The sequence below is a fragment of the Anopheles maculipalpis genome, chromosome 3RL (assembly GCF_943734695.1).
Source record: "Anopheles maculipalpis chromosome 3RL, idAnoMacuDA_375_x, whole genome shotgun sequence".
Classification (NCBI taxonomy): domain Eukaryota; kingdom Metazoa; phylum Arthropoda; class Insecta; order Diptera; family Culicidae; genus Anopheles; species Anopheles maculipalpis.
The window spans coordinates 38,772,150-38,791,449 of record NC_064872.1 but is presented as its reverse complement, the minus strand read 5'-3'; the positions used below and the strand labels follow the sequence as shown (position 1 = coordinate 38,791,449).

The window sequence follows — 19,300 nt, the reverse complement described above, 5'->3', positions numbered from 1 at the left end:
CTCCTCGACCTTGGTGACGCCTACAGTCCCAACGCATTGTCAGCAGATAGACGGATTCTTTGGTAGGAACCATTCGTAGTCGATTAAGGAAAAAGTCTATCCATCTGATTCAAATAGATCTGACGACGTAGCAAGGAACTGCGCGAGTGTTTGGGATCTGCTATTCCTTCGCGTGATCGACCCACCATCGGCAGATGTTTGCATCCGGTTTGTTCCCGTCAGCAACTACGACCATCGAATGGGTTACTAGACTAAATATAACTTCGTAGTTGAATAGTCAGTCCAATAGTGAGGGAACAGTTCTTTAAGTTTCGTGAACCATTAGGTGATCTCAGAGGTCGCTAAGCCATGAAGAAAAATAAGTGGATCTTTGAAGCAAAAACAGTTCAGGAACCAGTGTTCTTACACATGGCTGAGAACCTTGATTAATCATCATCACAGTCACTCATAGGAGTTCTGTAATTTGACTTTTGGGACTTTGTGGACCTCGCATGGGTAAATTTTTAGCTCGCTAATGCTTGTTCTGCTGGCATGGAAAGGATTCCGTTTCCAGAAAATATATTCTAATGCTGCTTCTCTATCACGTCTGCTACTGATCTTCGACGGATGCATGTCCACCTAATTTGACCAACTAACTTTGTCGTTTATTATTATCATAAACTCCAGGGAAACCTGGACCTTCTGCGTCGTTATACAATTCTTGTCAGATATGTCGCTAACGAATAACTTCTTGATGAACAAGAGGGCGAAAGTACTTCAGGCATGCCCATTTCTGGCTTCCTTTACTTATCCTACTCGTTGAATGATGATCCTGATGGGATTTTGTAACGGTCCTTCGTCCTAATGGACGCTATACCAGGAGTATGAATGGTAGGAATTTGCCCAGTTTCCCAGAATTTACAGAACTACAAAGGCTATGTTCATGTCCTATGTCAATGGTAAAAGGGTACTTCGTCTCACATTTTTACTCTAATCAGATTATTCTAATTTACCCGCAACCAATCTAATGTCCTTCTTTCCCCATCCACAGATGACTGCTGAAAACGGTTACATCTGGTTCCTGCCTACCTGGCTGTCGAATATGTGGAACCTTAGCTCGGAAACGCACGGCATCGGTGGCAACGATAGCAACACCATGCCTCCACACGCTCCGAACGTTCGCAGCTGCAGCAACAGTGAACTGCTGCGTGCTATGAACGGTCATTTTTCCCTTTCGCATGCACCTTACGCCGACGATGACACGCGCTTGGACGTCGATGGTACCACGGTAGCAGAGTGGAAGCAACGATACGTGCAGAGTCTTTCCTACCAGGGATACACTGCTTCAGACTACGCCGGTTACGCGTACGACGCTGTTTGGGTGTATGCGCTCGCCTTCGATCGACTCATGCGTGAAGAGCCTTCGTACATCAGTGACCTTCACTCCGTACAAACAACCAACCGACTAATGCAGCTGATCCGTGAGACCGATTTCCAGGGTGTATCCGGTAGAATTCGATTCAACGAAGCGGGCTCGCGGTATACGATCATCAACGTGCTGCAGTTCGTCAATGGGACGGCCAACATCGTCGGACACTTTACGCCCAACATATCCGCCGACTACAAACTGATTGGAGGGGATCTGTCGCTAAACGTATCCGCTATCGTGTGGATGACGCGGGACGGCCGTGCCCCGGACGATGGTGCGGTTGTGTGTGCGTTCGAAAGCATCGTGCGTATCTTCGGCATCGACTGTGATGATGTTACGCTGATCGTCATTACCATGGTGTCGATCATTTGCATCTTGATCCTTTCGGTGGCGTCGTTCCTGTTTTGGAAGGAACGGTACGATCGCAAGATGAAAACGTCCGCCAAGTATCTGCAGAAGCTTGGCATCGATCTGCTTTCACCATCAGCCATACCGTTCAACACGCTCGACAAGTGGGAAATTCCGAAGGATCGTGTCGTGATCAATCGACGGCTAGGAGAGGGTGCGTTCGGTACGGTGTACGGTGGTGAGGCACAGATCGAAGACGAAGGCTGGACAGCCGTTGCCGTGAAGACGCTCAAGGTGGGCTCCACCACGGAGGATAAGGTTGATTTCCTTTCCGAAGCTGAGGCGATGAAGCGGTTTGACCACAACAACATCGTTCGTTTGCTGGGTGTCTGTCTACAGTCGGAACCGGTCTACACGATCATGGAGTTTATGCTGTACGGTGATCTGAAAACGTATCTGCTAGCTCGCCGACATTTGGTGAACAGCAAACAGTCAGAAGACTCGGACATCTCCAACAAACGGCTCACGATGATGGCACTGGATGTGTCGAGGGCACTATCGTATCTGGCGGAGCAGAAGTACGTCCATCGAGATGTGGCCTGCCGTAACTGTATGGTCAATGCACAGCGTGTGGTAAAGCTGGGTGATTTCGGCATGGCACGACCAACGTTCGAGAACGATTACTATCGATTCAACCGGAAGGGAATGTTGCCGGTCCGATGGATGGCACCGGAATCCTTAGCGCTGGGTTTCTTCACACCGGCCTCGGACGTGTGGTCGTACGGAGTGTTGCTGTACGAAATCATTACGTTCGGCTCTTTCCCGTTCCAGGGCCTGACAAACAATCAAGTGCTGGAGCATTTGAAGAATGGCAATACGCTGACTATTCCGGTCGGTGTGAAGCCTCAGCTCGAGGGTCTTATGAAGGCGTGCTGGAATCAAGACTACAAGAAACGGCCCTCCGCCTCGGAGGTGTCCGAGTTCATCTCAAACTATCCGCGATTGCTTAATCCCTGTCTGGATGTGCCGCTCGCTTCGGTCGAAATGGTGGACACGGACAGTGATCAGTTTGAGCTGCTGCCCGGATTGCGCAAATACAAGGACGATTCACAACCGACAGCGGATCTGCTGGTCGGTACGCAACCAATGAACGATCTTAACAATGGCTACAACAATGTCAGCATCATGTCCACTGGTGGTGCCCAGCGTAATAACCAACGGCGTGCGATTAACCTGAACGATCTGAACGTAGCAACCGATTTCACCACCGTAAATCCTTTGCCTCCGTTGGAGGACTACGAGGAGGATCCATCCACGAGACAAACGCTCGGTGTACCATCACAGCAAAGGCAAACGACCTCGGCAAACCATCTGAACGTGTACAACCCGATCGAACCACTGTTGCAGCGTGACACCGAGGTTACCAAGAGCAACAATAGTTTGCTGCGTTACGTGCCTATGTTTGGGTTTGGGAAGAGCAAAACGGTTACGATCGGTGGTACAACGATCGTGACAGGTAGTGCGGGCCGAACCGTACCGCCGGCGACCAGCGCCCTTCATTGTACCACCTCGCTAGGGGCGATGGGAGGCACTAGTGTCGGTGGTAATACGAGCTCTCCACAGTCCCCTACCGGTTCGGTGCTCGGTATGAGCGGTGGAACCATGATTGTAAACACGCGCAGCACTAGCACGACGGTTTTATAGCACACCGAAACAGTACCGGACCGTAGCCGTCGCCGTGCGCATCCGGGTCAGCTCAATATAACGCAACCGGAATCGAAACGAGAACTGGACGAAAAGAGCCCGATCGGTGCAGCTGGCGGATCAAACTAAAGACAAAAGCAAATCAACTAAAATAACCAAAATTATCCTTTTATAATACAAAAGAAGAAAAAATACAGCTTTAAGCGCAGAGCAAAAGAGAGACAGGAGGTTCCTATGAGTCCTTGGTGGAAGAGAGCTGCGGCGAGAGGGGGATAATAATTTTAAGCAATTATAGGAAAAAGGATAGCTGACGGTCGATTACCGATCACTTCGCATTATATAATCTGCCAACGGGAATTAACACTGCTAAAATCGGGGGGGTAGAACGGTAGTAATGCGTGTGTGTTACCTCGGCGAAGCATAATCGCATACATTTTTAGTAGCATTAGCAGCCAATACTAGTGAAAGCTAGTAGTACTAAGCTAACGACAACCGAACGAAAACGCATGAAGAAAATCAAACAAAAACCACCCTACAGAATAATGATTGGATTGGAAGAAGAAAAACACCCCCAAAACCAAGTGAGCATAATCTCAACAGTACAAACTAACCGTATACCGTCCAAGGAGGTAACCAGTCAAACAAAGAAAGCAAACAAAAACATTGGAGAAACCCGAGCGCAACGCTTTGCAAGACGATGAACATATTTAACAAACAAAAGTCCCACTAACAAACCATGATGATTACCGTGTTTAAGGCTATAAATGGATTAAGAAACATTCGCACTCGTACCAAAAGCAGAAGAAAATGTGCGCAAATAGAAGTAGAAGCATTTAGGTTTGCTAACACATAACACATAATGGAATAATAGCGAAATTATTAACCACTTTATGCTGTAAGGGAAAGCTTCCATATTTCTCCCCTTTATCTGGGTGGTTAAATAGTGTTTAAGACAGCATGGCTCATTAGTTTGCTGCTACTCTTGGGGTGTTGAATTTTGAATTCACTGGAAGAGGATGCCAGGGATGTCAAACATTATGATAATAGAAAAAAAACCACCATTAATTTAATAACTGACCTTGATAGAAAAAGAGAAGCGAGAGAGAGAGAGAGAGAGAGAGAGAGAGAGTGAGAGAGAGAGAGAGAGAGAGAGAAGGAAAGGAAAGAGAGAAGAGCTATTGTTGGACACGTTTACACGATACGAATCGTTCACGACGGACGTTTGATAATCAAACATTATGCGATCTTGTGTCCATGTGACCGGCCTCAAAGGACTTTAGTTTGGATTCAACATCAATCTGAGCATAAGCTCCTTGAAGTAGTTTAACAGGACTTCGTCAGGTTTTTTTTTACAAATTCGAAGTCTCAGAGGCATATGTGAGATCTATACAGTCCCTCGGGATACTGTTTGCAAACAGTTTTCCTAAAGCTGCTTCCCTGTGTGAAAGGTTCTTTGTGAAAGATCCGATTCATGTAAACGTGTATTACCTATTGCGCATCCAATTTAGCAAACATCACAACAGGATTATAATTCTTATTCAAATCCTAATAATTATAGCAAATTTTTTCCACCACTCAAATAACTATACAACGTAGTGCAATGGGGTGATAAAGAAAGAGCAAAAGGGAAGGATAACATGGAATTACGAATCCCAGGGGAGAAATGAATCTCACCTTGGTCGCTTTGGAAAGGTTTTCTTCACGCTTTCGCAATAAGGGTTGATCCTCCAAGTTGCTTCTTAATCTTCTACTTCTTCTTGGCTTGACGACCCACTAGGCCACGCCGGCCTTCGAATGGCTTACTCGACTTGCCCCGACACCACGTGGGAACGGTCTGGATGGGATTTGAACCCCGGTATAAACACCGACGCTGCTGTCGCCACCACTACTAGGCCCGCCTGGTAATTATTTGACGCAACGGATGCAATTCAGTGCCAGGGAACACTTCAACAATTGTGGAATTATTTCTATCCCATGCAAATAACAAAAAGCTACCACCATTTAGTGATAATAAATATCGAATAAATTTCTAGTAGCATTATACGTTAGGGATAAAGCACACATACCCACATAAAACACTGGGTTTTGGTATTCTCTCTCTCTTCTCTCTCTCTCTCTCTCTCTCTCTCTCTCTCTCTCTCTCTCTCTCTCTCTATTCTATTCTATTTCATATGCTAGGCAAATTTTAAAGGTTTCGTAAAAAAAACTGAATAATGAAGCGAAAGAGAAAAAAGCACGAGAGATTGTGATTGTTAAAAAATATTCATCATTTAGTTTTACCAACTCTTACCAACCAAGCGTCAAACAACGAGGCAAAAATATTATTGTTAGAAAGGGTACGCGCCGTGAAATTAGTCATCCTCCGCCGAAAACGCAACGAAGAAAGTTGAGTGTATGCGGTGAACCAAAGGCGAATTAGTAGATTAGAAAGCAGACGACAAAAAAAAAAAATAAGAAAAGCGAAAATGATAAATCCACCACGAGCAGTGCAGATTATCAGTCCAAAGTACCTATTGTTTAGCGATAATATAATTTCTAGCAACAGTGCGTAGCGTTAAAAATTAGGGAAAAGATAGTGGAGCGCGAATTGCATCAGAGTCAGAACTTTCGGTTAAAATTACGTCTTCTCTGCCATGCAAGAAAACAGATTCAACTGCCAACAAAATAGTTTTCTATAAAAGCAAACAAAAACGCACTGTCAATAGCGCTGCCAACAATGTTTAGATTCACGCAACAGTGCAGACTGTTTCGGAACGGCAAACTAAAATCAACAGAAGAAACAAACGTTAAGGAAGGAAGGAATATGGACGACGTACTGGAAACGGCTCGAACGGATGCTAAAACCGGCAAAAACCTGATAAGACTGATTAGTGTATAAGTAAAGTCCGGCGAAGTGGCGAAACGATAACGTTTCCAGACTAAGATGTCGATCCCCAATCCAAAACTTGCAAGCCCTGGTGGACAGAGATCCTCTGGAAGCTGGGAAAGGATTCTTGTTTTTAGCTAGCGCAAATTTACGTAACCAGTTTTATCCGAACACATTAAAACACGAGGGATTGAATAGCAGACCGGAAAAACGGAACCCCACTAGATCCCCAAATAAGGGTCACATTTAATCCTGCTAGAACATTATACACAACCACATACGTACACACCTACTAAATGTACGGTACATATATATAGACAGATAAGAATAAAGCAAAGAACGGATTTCTACTACATTGATTGGATAAATGTTAGGTTACTAAACGTCCGATGTTGCTGTTAATTATTTGTGTGAGAACTGCCTCCTCAGTCGTCTGTAGTGTTCCACGTTCAGCCGGATCTCGCGCTGGAGCATGCGGGTACGCGCTGCGTTCTTTTCGGATAGTGCTCGCCTGCACTCATCATCAAACCATTCCTTCCTCTGGTTACGTGTCACGCGGCCAGTTGTTCACTCGGCTGTGTTGCTGATGGCTTGCTCCACCATACGCCATTGGTCACTGAGGGTCATCGCCTCGGTGATGGTGTCCTCCGGAAGCGCTTCCCCAAGCGCGTTTGCGAAGTCTCTCGCCACATCAACTTGCCTCAGCCGATCTATGTTGAGCCTAGGGGTAGGCTGAAAGCGCTGCTTATTGGCGACGCAAAGTTTTTGGCGCAACTTAACCATAACCAGGAAATGATCTGAGTCGACGTTTGGTCCTCTATAGGTCCTCACGTCGATGATATCCGAAGTGCCTTCCATCGATAAGAACGTGGTCAATCTGGGAATATGTCTGCTGTGGTGAGCTCCAGGTGTAACCAGGTGCTGCGAATGGTTATGCGCTTGGAGGAGGCGAAGTTCACAAGCCGAAGTCCGTTGCCGTTCGTCAGCTGGTGGGCACTAAAACTTCCTATTGTGGGTTTAAATGCCTCCATCCGTCCGACCTGAGCGATAAAATCTCCGATGACAATCTTTACGTCGTGTTTCATGCTTTTCTCCACCGCTTTGATAGATCATGCAATCACTGCGGTAGGGGCGCTCCGTTACTCCTTTCCAGCGCATCTCCAGAAATGCTACTACTCCGAAGCCGCGGGCCCTCACTCCGTCCGAAAAAACGCGGATACTTCTGGGTGCTGAGACGGGTGCTGCAGTTTCATGTCCCGAGTTTCCAATCGTAGGTCCCTATTCCGTGGCGTGGGTCTGTATCTGTTGTTACAATTTGGAATTTCTTTTCTACCTGTTGTTGCAGTGATATTGGGGAAGGCTTGCAAGGCTTCTTCCCCAAAAACTCCCGTGCGTTGTACTATTTGAATAAATTTCCGGTGTTTCAAGATTAAAGTCAATTAAAACAGTGGTTTGAACCCACTGCTGTTAGGACCAAGTTTCATCCCAAGTTGATGAGAACGGTTATTGAATTGGTTACCATTAATGGCTAATTACACTTCTCTTCTGAATGTAAACTGCATTGCTACTTGTGAAAAAGAAAGTTATAGTAAATAATACTTTCTGTAATGAAACCTTGTAGAGCGCGACTACGTGAGCTCTTCGCCATAACTGTGAAAAAAGACCAACCAAACAGAATTTTAATGTTAGGGAGTACTTACATGAGTCTCGTCGATCAATTTTGGATCCTTCATGATTGCTCTCAAATTGTACGTCGTCGTTGCTCAATCCTCTCGGTAATCTCGACTAGAAAACAGCAAATTCTGGACACACTTAATCTATGTAAAGAAACGTCAGAACCTACTTTAAAGCCACACACAAAATGATTCACAAGCTGTGTTCATCCATTGACCGATGGTTGATTTGATGCTTCGACGATTCTACGAGTATTTGTTGCCACGTTTCGCATTAGCAACGATTTAGAAACGGGAAGAATTTGTTCGACGGATAGCCATAGCAAATAGGCAATTGATTGATTATAGTGTTTTCGATAAGTCTCTTCAAGTCTTTCACAATTACAGAAGGAACAATTACTCAAACGTGGCATATCATCGTCCAAAGCCAACATGCTCAACCTTAAACTTTAGCAGCTGTATCAGTATCATTACAGCGACTATTATTTTCTCATTGGTACCATACCACAACGTATACGCACACCACAATCCATCTATTTACTAATAGTGTTTTATTCTTTACAATTCCAATAAACATAATTATTTGTTGCTCATTGTTGTGTTCTGCCTTCCTCTGTCTTTATATTCTTTTTTTATTATTTTTGCAAAATAATGTACTCTCTCTCTCTGTTACTCGCGATGCTGTTATAGTAGTAGTAGTAAGAAAGTGTTTCAGGGAATTTTCTTGTCAAATGGTAAGAAAAACTTGTAATATTTGCCAGCAATTGTTTAGTTCCCAGCCAGGTGTTGTGCGGGTATGTTTCAGGTAGTACAGAGCAAGGAATGTGTGTCCGTATCGTTTGATGCTGTCTAAATGCCTCAAACGAGAACTATTTACGATCTGAAGGAAACGGAGAGGGAACGAGGATATCAACAACAATGAGAAAATCACATTTTGTGCACGGTATAAAGGGTGTAGAAAATTGCGCAACAGGTTCTGTCTCTGTCTGTGGAAGTGAACTGTTTAGGACGGGGAGAACGCGGCACTATCGTTATTGTAGTAGAAGGAGGGTATTGTTGTAACAGTTGTTAAATGTTGGGGCGAATCAGATGCGTTATTTGTATTTCAGGACATAGCTCATACACAACAAATGAGAGAGTGAAAAGCGACGATTCAATAAAAAACTATCAAACCATTCTTCAAATTAACCTTTTCTAGCATTTATGCAAAACAAACACAAGCAACAGAAATAGTGACGAACACCATCGAGGGTGTTTACGATTAGTACACAAACATGAAACCCGCATTATTCAGAAACATTAGTCACATTATGCTGATATCACTTTTTAATGCGCCAAACAAATATTCGAATTAAAAAGAGGAAACATTCCAAAAGCAAAATGCTAGTCTCTTCAGCTGCTTGGAATTGAAATTACTGAAATACCTTTCACATACAATTGCTTCCGTGGATTTGATGAAAAAAATTGGGAAAAACTTGACCATAGGAGATAAGCTGTGTTGTTCCTATAACCCATGATGCATGATTACTGTGCTCATCATCGGTCCCATTTTTTTTTTGTTCAACCTTCTTTAGCCGACAAATCTTAAAAACACGCAATACTATTGAATTATCATAAAATCGCTTCATATCCCTCTCTTCACTAATGTCGACCGAAACCAGTATGCTTAATACTTGTATTAAATCCATGACATTCACTTAATAAAGCCTTAAACAAAAACGATAAACCCATCTAGGAACATCCCGTCCCGCAAACCTCGGTCAGGTTTTAGCAAAACCGTGCCGGAATACTCCACCCGTTATTTCCTGCCATTCTCTGCACACTACCCTACACCGTCCTGCTGCTCCTGTTGCTGCTGCTGCTATTCTATTCGTTCAGCTCTTCGAGGTTGGCGATATCGATGAGCGAGATGTGGTTTCCACCAAATTCGGCAAACTTGGCACGCTCCTGAATATCCGTGGAACGCTTGTAAACTAAAATGAGATTTTAAAAAAATAGTGTCATTACACTGTGTCAAGCAAATGATTCCATTCAATCAGTGCGTATGTGCGCCTTACCTCCACTGACAATCTTCTCCAGCTGGTAGATCTTCATGTCGACGCACTCCTTCGTGACGCGGGGCGAAACATCGGTGAAATCGGTCAGCTCCGGCAGCACGACACGCATCGTCTTCTTCAGCACGCTCGTATCAATGTTGTAGTAGCCAAGCTGCATCTTCGTCACTAGATCACGCAACGACTGCGGTGGCAGGACCGTTTCACGATCGAGCGGCATGATGAAGCAACGTCGGGCCGCACTGTCGATGATACCAGACTGGTTGAAGGTGAAGTCGTGCAGGAAACGAGCCGGACGCTGGCCACGGAACACCGGCACATCGATCTTCGAGTAATTCTCCTCGTCCGACAGTCCCAGCTCGAACTCTTCGCGGAAGAAATCATCACTGTTGTCGTTGCCATTGCTATCATTTTCGTTCGTCTGCGAATCATCGGAGTTGGCCGCCTGTTCCTGGTTGAGCGCCTTCGGCATCTGGAACATGTTGAACTGGCGCAGAATTTCCATGTCACGGTCGGAATTCATCGAGCGGTACAGTGATTCGAAATTGCTTGCATCGTACGGGATCTTGCAGAAACCGTGGTAGCGCATATGATTGCGGGCTTGCGCGTACTGGCGATAGTAGAACAGACCGCCGATCGTGCCGATGGAAAAGCCGAGCAATGCCACCAGCAACAGGATGGCTGCCGTTGCCGGCTTTAGCTGACGGCCACGGCGCAGGAGAATGATGTTCGAAGCGGTTGAGTTGTGGCCATCTTCCTGTAAGTTGGAAAGAAGAAATAGAAGAAGAGAAGAAGAAGACACATTAGTTACGATTAATCATAGACTGCGTCAAAAAGTATTTTCTAACAATTTTGAATCGAACACTGCCTTTATATTTTACTCTGTTTGACTACTTAAGATTGATGCAAAATCCTTTGTTTATAGTCGCCAATTAAGTCATTCTACGCATACATGTTTGCATATTTTTAGCAATTGATTATGCAAAAATCCGATGTCTTCCAGTGATCCGAAAGATATAATGACCAGGGTTTCTCTTGCACAGATTTCTTGCGAATCCTATTTTCATGTTATTTGTTTATTAAAATTAACGGACCGCTGAAGCATTCTTTTTCGTTTTTGAAAACAGATTACAGGGAGTAAGACGCACAGCACAAATGCATTTCAAGAACGCCGAACGCGACATGTCAGATTCGAAAGGGTCACATACATTGTTAAACTTACGACACATAACGAGGACGGATCAAAAGAACTAAAACGGGTACGGCGTTGCTTTACGTCAAGCAACAAGAAAATTCTGTCATGAGCTCTGTCAGCCGTTCTGGGCTCAAGGTGTAGAATAAACAGTCTACTAGATCATTGAGCATTTGCCAGCATTGAGCCGTCAACAGGAGAATACATCCAAATCAGACATGAGCTTTGAATGCGGCCCGGGACTGTGTATAGTTCTTCTTCTTCTTGGCCTAACGACCTCGAATATACCTCGGTCATAGAATGATTTGCACGATTTGTTATTACCTCGTAGTAGGATAGTAAGTCCTCACTACAGAAACGATCCGGATTGGATTTGAACTCCGGTCTTGCGTATGAAGAGTATATAGTGAGAGCATCGATTATTGTAAAACCATTGCCAGACCATACTGCTAATGATTATAGAATTAATAAAAGTTCATGTTAATGTCACCCAATATTTATGAATTAGCAAACAAAGCCTGTTTCCTATTGACAAAATCGGTCAACTAAAGCACTACTAAGGCAAATTTGTATTGAAAAATCCCTCAGTAATGGTTATTGAGGCTATTTTGTCAATAGAGTTGTCAGTGTTGGGAGGATTTTATTATCAGAAAAAGTTGCAACATTTATAAAGCGAAGTGCAACAGTTTTTTTTTTTTTAATGCAATCGGTCTTTCCTAACTTTGTCTTTGAATTTACATCTTTCTGATGCTCAAATAGCCCGATATTTGGATTGTAGACCGCAGTAGCATATAGTTGTGCACCTCATTTTTGTTAAAGCACGTTCCGCAAGCAAACTGATCCTAATTGAGAATGCCTCAGCTGTTGCTATTTATCATAGCACAAACATCGCTGAACATGCAACTGTTTAGCCCTTTAGAAATAAACTCGAATTACATATGCATGGCTGTCAATCGCTGATGTTACGACAAACAGTAACAATCACTTGCTTCACAGCTTAATCCGGGCCTTTTCAAACCCATGTATTCTTCTCATAACACCCTCGCATAGTATTGGGTGTGATGATCTAATGCTAGTTTTATAGGAAGACAACGCAAACGAACAATCTAACTTTTACCAGCCAGATGTTCGTTTAACTTTGGAGTTTGTATTTATGAACAAACATTCCGTTTGAAATGGGTCCAAACTTTATTTGGAACCGAAAAATCTAGATGCACTTCAGTATATGCATAAGCAAACAGATATGCCAAACATTTACTCCAGAACGAGCCCAAAAATGAGAAAAAAATTCGAAAGTATTTGATGAAGCGAAATAAAATTTCAATCAAAGTTAAAGAACAGCTTTTAAAGATTCGCAAGATACAGTCATCATCCCACGCCACTCTTGAAAGCTGGCAAACGTTCTTATGTCATTCTGCTCACCAGATAGAGCAGCCAGGCCACTGTCTAGTTAATCAGTGCACAGCCATCACCATCATCCCACCTATAAGCCAATGAACTGACCCCAACCGGTGTGAGATATGCTGCGCAGATGTAGGCGCCTACTTCATTGCTTCCTTCTTCTCACAGGGAATTGGCCCGGGGATTGAACTTGATCTTGACAGGTTCCCAAATAAGCATTATCAGCGCGCTCCTCTTCCCTTGCTAGTGTGTGGCCAGTTAGCGTTTGTTAGTACGCAATCCGATCGAGGAAGTAGGGATGATGCTTCGTAAAAGCTTCTTCGAATTATGCGTACACAACGCGCAACAACAGCACACCCACGAACTGTGTACCCCATTTGGACTGTTGCTTTAAGCCAAAAATCCGCACAACACGGCACGCAAACCCTTTCCAAATAAGCCTGACACTTTCCACCGACTTAGATGCTGCTCGATATAGTTTCTCGGTTGTGACAATGTTTTGCTGGCGGTGGACAGACAACAGATGACGAGCAGTGGTCAGTGTCGCACCGACGCCCCTAATTCAAATCACGGACGACGGTGACGGTCCTCCCCTTTATATGGTAAGGCCAACACCAACCGGTTGGCGTGGGATGATGGATTCCAAACACCTCGGCGGGAGCAGTTTTCCGTGCCATTGCGAATCTTCTTCGCTGAAGTTTGAGGCGACGCTAGGCATTGTGGAGTGACCACACTTCCTTGGCTGAAGTGAGAACTTGGTCGAAGACGAACACCGAACAATTCAATAAAACGAATGCCATCAAACGCGTATGCGATTAGTTGGTCAAAGGTTGTTCACGGGTTTATATCGGTGGATGTCGCGTGCGTTGATTGATTTATTTTAATAAAGTGAATTAGTTTATTTCTTAGGATAAATTTTACTGTTTATCTCTTATGAAATAAAGCCTTAAAAAAAGCCCCCGACGTGTTGAAAGTATTAGTGAATCAATCAATGATGAAGATAAATTAAATATTGTGCGAAGTAATAATATCGATTAACGCTTCATCCTAAATGGTGTGACCTACGGCAGTGAAGAGAAGGAGAAATTTGACGCAAACTGTAGTGTCGTTAAAAATAGGATCATCAATAACTAATCATGTTAAGCGGCGTGATGATAATCGATTCGAGGAGGAACCATCAAGTGTTGTTTCATGTGCTTTGCTTCGCGTGCAGCTTCTTCTCGACACCGTACAACTTCCTACCGCTCGTTTCCGGTGAATCTTTCGATGGATACGTCTACCCAACCCCAACTCCAACGCCTTCCTTCGATGGGTACGATTACACCACGCCAAGCTGTCCTTTCTTGGAACAACCCGTGCCTTCCTGTACGGCATCTGCAACAATCCTTACCGTACCGGTTAGGATAAATGTCACCGAGACGATCGTCACATTCATAAAACAACCGATAACCGTAACAACGACGTTGATCGTACCAACAACTTCCACCGAGATACATAGAGCGATAGAAACCCAGACCAACTACCACACAACTACACACACCGACAGGATCACGTTGCCCCCGGTAACGAAGACTTCATCCGTTACTAGTACGGTAGCTAGAATCGAAACGGTTACGAGTCCTGTCGTGCGAATAGAGTACGTTACGGAGCGTTACCCGGTGGTGGAATATCGAACGGATACAATCACAAAAACATCCACCTGTACCGTGACGGAGCTTTTCCCTACCACCTACTACAGTACGTACATCTCAACGAGCTATGCACCACCGGTGACGGATGTCATTTATCAAACGGAAACTTCTTACCGTACGCTCACATCCACCAAAGTAAGCACACAATTACGGACGCAAACCGAAACATCCGCCACATATCTTACGCGGACGGAAACGATCCGGGCAACGCGTACCCTCACCGAAACGACCACCGTCACAGCGACCTGTGGACCTCCACCATTAAACAACGAATACCTTCCATTACCAGCCCCAAGCAACGACTATTTGCCACCATCTTCTTTCCGTTTACAACAGCAACCGGCAGAACAACGCCTTCGGGGTAGTTTCGTTCTTCCGGAAGATCTTTTACCACCGAAATCGTCACCACCGGGAGCAGCAGAAGCAGTCCGGGATACGGTATCGGTAACAGTGACGAAAACGTTGGATCCGGTTACACTCACAAAGGAACACACGGTCACCAAGGTTACTGATGCCAAGTCACTTGCAGAAGGGGCGGCTGCCGTTCGCACCAAATCAGTGATAGCCTTCGATCAGCGCGTTACGAAGCTCGTCACCGTAACGCCTACATTGACGAGCTACATCTACATGGATACGGTCACCGTTACCTCGGCGAAACCTGCTGCTTCGACGCTAAAAGCAGGTTAAGCAGAAACAGAAACCATGCTGCTGATGAGACATAAAGCAGGAAAGAAAATAACCCCAACAACCCCACTCTTCGGAAGCTTCGTGATGTGTGTTGCATCACATTGCGTCATTTGCGGATGGTGATGGCAGGAAAGAATCGAGAGACATCAAACCGTCGTAGGACCTTTCTGGCATTACTTATCGTAGCGCGCACGAAGGACAGTTACACAGTGAGGGCAAATGAAAACATAATGTGACATATTAACCCCGAATTCCACAGCTACCTAGTCCGCAAAAGGGAATTCATGTCGTAAAGTACGAATGATATGCGGAAATAAAAACTAATTAATGAACGATGTTTGCACCCACGATTCTACTTCTTTTGGTTTTCTATGTCCTCAGACGGTTAGCTAGAATTGATCTTTAGCCATGGATCAGATCAACAGGTAGTTCAGTGTATAAATTCCTTAACAGTATATCACGAATTCTGCGCGTGATTTTTTTTTTAATAAATCCATTGCTGAAAATGGATTTAAATCCACAGACTGAATGGCATACTGCACCATCTTACCGGAACAAGAACATAAGACATGGGAAGTTTGTTCATTTCATCAAAATTGTGTAACATTGCTTAATATCGCTCACCATTGACCATTAGTGTGACAATTAGTCATCTTCAAAGAAGTAGCTCACCTTTTTCCGAACATACAATCAATCAATCATACAATACAAAATCATTATTGATCTAGAAGCGGAAAGTTAACTGCTTCGAAGAAAAATTGCTCGGAGAGTAAACAAAAATCGTGATATTTACAACAAATTTGAATAATTTCAGCTTGTTGTTGGAATGTAATGTTACACATTGTGCTATGTCCACAATGAAAATTGTACAAGATTCTTATTGCTTGTCTCCATAGCCCAGGGAGCTCAGGGAAGGATAGGAAATATATTACAGCAAATGGTTCGAAAATGTTACTAATTTCCACAGTTAATTCATTAGACCACCAGACAGACAGAGCTTTACACGGTTAACGTTAATATTTCTTCACTGATAAGCTTAAAATGCGTGTTTTATCGTGCCATGTACAGGCCTGTCTGATACTTCCAGCAAGTTGTACCGCTGTTGGTCTCGCTGAGCAGTACAAAACACTAAAATCATCGTCACAGATGATGCATGCACCCCCATGGGTTGCAAATAATAGAGATAGTAGTACTTTTATCTTCCCACCACGAACGAAACATGCCAAAGTGTGCCGTGCAAATGTGTACATCGGATAATAAAAGATAAGGCTGGAAATCGTTCCGTGTAACTCTTTATCCTAAAAGAGATATATTCCTAGCGTGTGTCCAAAGCAAAAACAAACATGCTTCTGGGTTCGGTTTTTAATTTAACAGGCATTTTCTTCGCTTTGCAGTGCAGATTCACCAAATTTACAAATGCATAAAATAAAAAAAATTAATGTGAATTGTAGACCTTTTGTGTAGATAAAGCGTGCCATAGATAATAATTCGAACTTTCAATTTCTAAACCCATTTATCACATTATGATTAGCAGAAGCTGAGTTTCAAGCGGTCCCAAATAGCGCAAGCGCCATAGGAAGCCGGTAAAGTGTAGCCCGATTCCCCCCGAAATAAAACAAAAGAAAGTAAAAAGAAAATCATAATGAAAACACCCTCGCGAGGGACACGCAACCTTCACTGCCGGTGTGTACACCGGGTTATATGGACTGCGCGCGCTCGGCAGGGGAGCGCACTCTAATAGGTTGAAAGCAATAACATCACGTCGCAATTGCGTCGTGGAAATGGAGAAGCTTTCATTACGGTCTTGCACCATGCGTGCCCAAACTCTAGACGGATTCATTTTTTCACCTTTTCTCAATTAATTTTCTTCTTCGAATTGCTTCACTGCATAGCGGAAATAAAAGTAACTGATGATTTTTTTAACAGATCGGTATTAGAAGCATTTGCTTTGAGGGTTGATTATTGTGGTGTTATCGATGTAGATGACATATAGCTTGCTATCTTTAAAAAAACACACAGAACTTGGGCAATGCTCAATTATTTCCATGGCATTGTACCCATGGTTGCGCTTATGCCCCTCTCTTATGCAGTAAGCATTCATCTTGCTTCCCTCCTTTGTGTGGGGTAGTGGAGGTGTAGCGAAGCACACCTGTATCGGTGGTACTACCATAGTAACCAGAGCACCAGGCAGCAATATTCCACTAGCTTGAATTATCTGGAACTTTGAGAAGTATGTAATTGTCAGATACTTCGAAACACACCTCCGGACTACTTTGGGAAATGCTTTCTTCACAAGTGAAGAACTAAATTTCCTACACATCCAGATAGAAGGGTCAGGAAAATGAATTTTTATACCATACAGTTAATACAGAAAATAGAATGAAATACAAAAATTCAGGTTTCAATTTCATTTTGTCATAAGCAACGTCAAAGTAACCAAAGCACCAAACAGCAATGGTCGAATGGATTATCTGGTATGCATTTTTCCCCCTCTTGCCCAGGGTCAATGTTTGCTATACCGATGCATCCGATCCATCGACAGTGCTGATGTTGCGGAATGTTTACACGCTCGATTTCTCATCGGCTCATGGGTGAGGGTGTTTGAGTGTGTTTGTGATTGGACAAAATGGAAAAAAAGAATATGCTCGTGCGCAAAAATACGGAAGAAAACGGGCGGAATCAACCGTGTGAGCTTCCGCTCTTCCGCTAGACGGCACCCGAAGAATTGGTGAGCATATTTCAATGCCAACGTTTTGCCTTTAAACAGGTGCCCAGAGAATGTACAGATGGATAATATTTTCGAAGGGAAATGAATAATAATCAATGAATTCAATTATGACAATCACACAGTTACGTCTACTCTGGTGTTGCCTTTTTTCTCTACTTACGGCCGGGGCGGTTGGTGTAGCGTTCGCATCCGGAACTGGGTGAACCAGGGGAAGGATGGACTTTTCGCCCTTCTTAGCCGACGATTTGGCGATGACAACCATTTTTGCGTTTTACTTTTCCGTACGAAATTGCACCACCTAACAACACGAAACTGCTTTCCTGCTGCGCTGCGTGTATGTGTGTACGTGAATGGGTGTGTATGTGTGTTTCACGCGATGTATGAAAACTCTGGAAAAACTTGACCGCCGCCTTTTGTTGTGAAATTGTGTGTACACCCTTCCGCCTGCGAGAGAAGAACGATTGGAAGGCGTTACAATTTAGAATAAAATATCACTTTATGTTATTCACGCACGCACAGAATGCTTTCGCAATGGTAGGGAATAGTTTTACTCCAGATTCTTTTCTACACTGTGGACAACAAACCGCTCTGTATTACCTTGGAAATGGAGTCGATGGAATGTTTTTATCTCTAGCACAACTTTTCGCTGCTCGTGAAATGAAGCGAATGAATAAAAAAGTTTACGTCACGGCACGAGCTGTCAGATACAGTAGAGTCACGTTAAATTGAGTTTGGTTGGTGGATTATCCGTGCGCTTCGATTTGAAACATACGTTAAACGGTTGTTGATCATGTAGTCGAAGGAGAAGGGTGAATATTTCTTACAGGCAAAATCATAATATTATTTAGAAAGTCTTCCGAAACAAATAAAAACATGTTAAGATACAATAAACAATAAATAAACAGACTGTTCAGCATCAGTTGGCATTTGCTTTATATATTTGCGTGATAATTGCTCAGGGTGATCAACATACGAATGTAAAACAGCTAAACAAGAATGAAATAGAACTCAGGAAAAGAATATATTTTATTTAGAAGATATAAACATTTTTAGGGGTTTTAATACTAAAGATGCCGGAGCCGTTAAACAGCAGTAAGCTATGAATCACGCAAAAAAAAAAAAAGAATTTGTATCGAGAATTTTAATTCAGTTCAAATTCAATGAGCAACAATCACAAAGACATTTAAATAATCCACTCCTTTATTGCATTTAGATCATCAATTTTTTCACAAAATAAAAGAGAACTTTTACGCAAATATTGAACAGAATTTAATGTTTTCTTATTGAAATTTATTTAATTAAAAAACAAGCTTACAATCAGTTGAAACCATAGAATAATCCACTTACATGAGCTTGAACACTTTTCGATTACGGATCAATTTCGCACAGGAACCTTTTAAAATAACTGAATTTACCACCGCACAGTTTCATTAAATAATAACCCGATTAAAACCAATAAAGCTGCTTCTGTTCAGCTCACGCAACACCAATTGTTCATATTTTGGTTGTAATAAAAATGGCTCCACAAGAAATCGATCAAATTAAATA

The 19,300-nt window shown here is 43.3% G+C and overlaps 3 protein-coding genes across 3 annotated transcripts in view; 2 read left to right on the top strand and 1 right to left on the bottom strand.

Moving 5' to 3' along the window:
- LOC126563884 (uncharacterized) overlaps positions 1 to 3,486 on the top strand; it is a 30,393-nt gene extending 26,907 nt beyond the window's left edge. The window contains exon 6 of the mRNA XM_050220671.1: positions 1,031 to 3,486. Within this exon, the coding sequence (XP_050076628.1) occupies positions 1,031 to 3,460 (2,430 nt within the window). The 3' untranslated portion in view covers positions 3,461 to 3,486. The remainder of the gene's footprint in view (positions 1 to 1,030) is intronic.
- Positions 1 to 19,300, top strand: part of LOC126565137 (40-kDa huntingtin-associated protein) — a 342,010-nt gene that overhangs the window by 312,059 nt on the left and 10,651 nt on the right. The gene's annotated exons all lie outside the window — the stretch shown is intronic.
- LOC126565057 (integral membrane protein 2A) lies at positions 9,864 to 18,052 on the bottom strand. Its single transcript, XM_050222196.1, has 3 exons — positions 17,913 to 18,052; positions 10,057 to 10,810; positions 9,864 to 9,972 (listed from the first exon to the last, which is right to left on the bottom strand). Exons 1-3 carry the CDS (start codon positions 18,012 to 18,014, stop codon positions 9,866 to 9,868), a joined length of 963 nt encoding a protein of 320 aa, XP_050078153.1. The 5' UTR covers positions 18,015 to 18,052; the 3' UTR covers positions 9,864 to 9,865.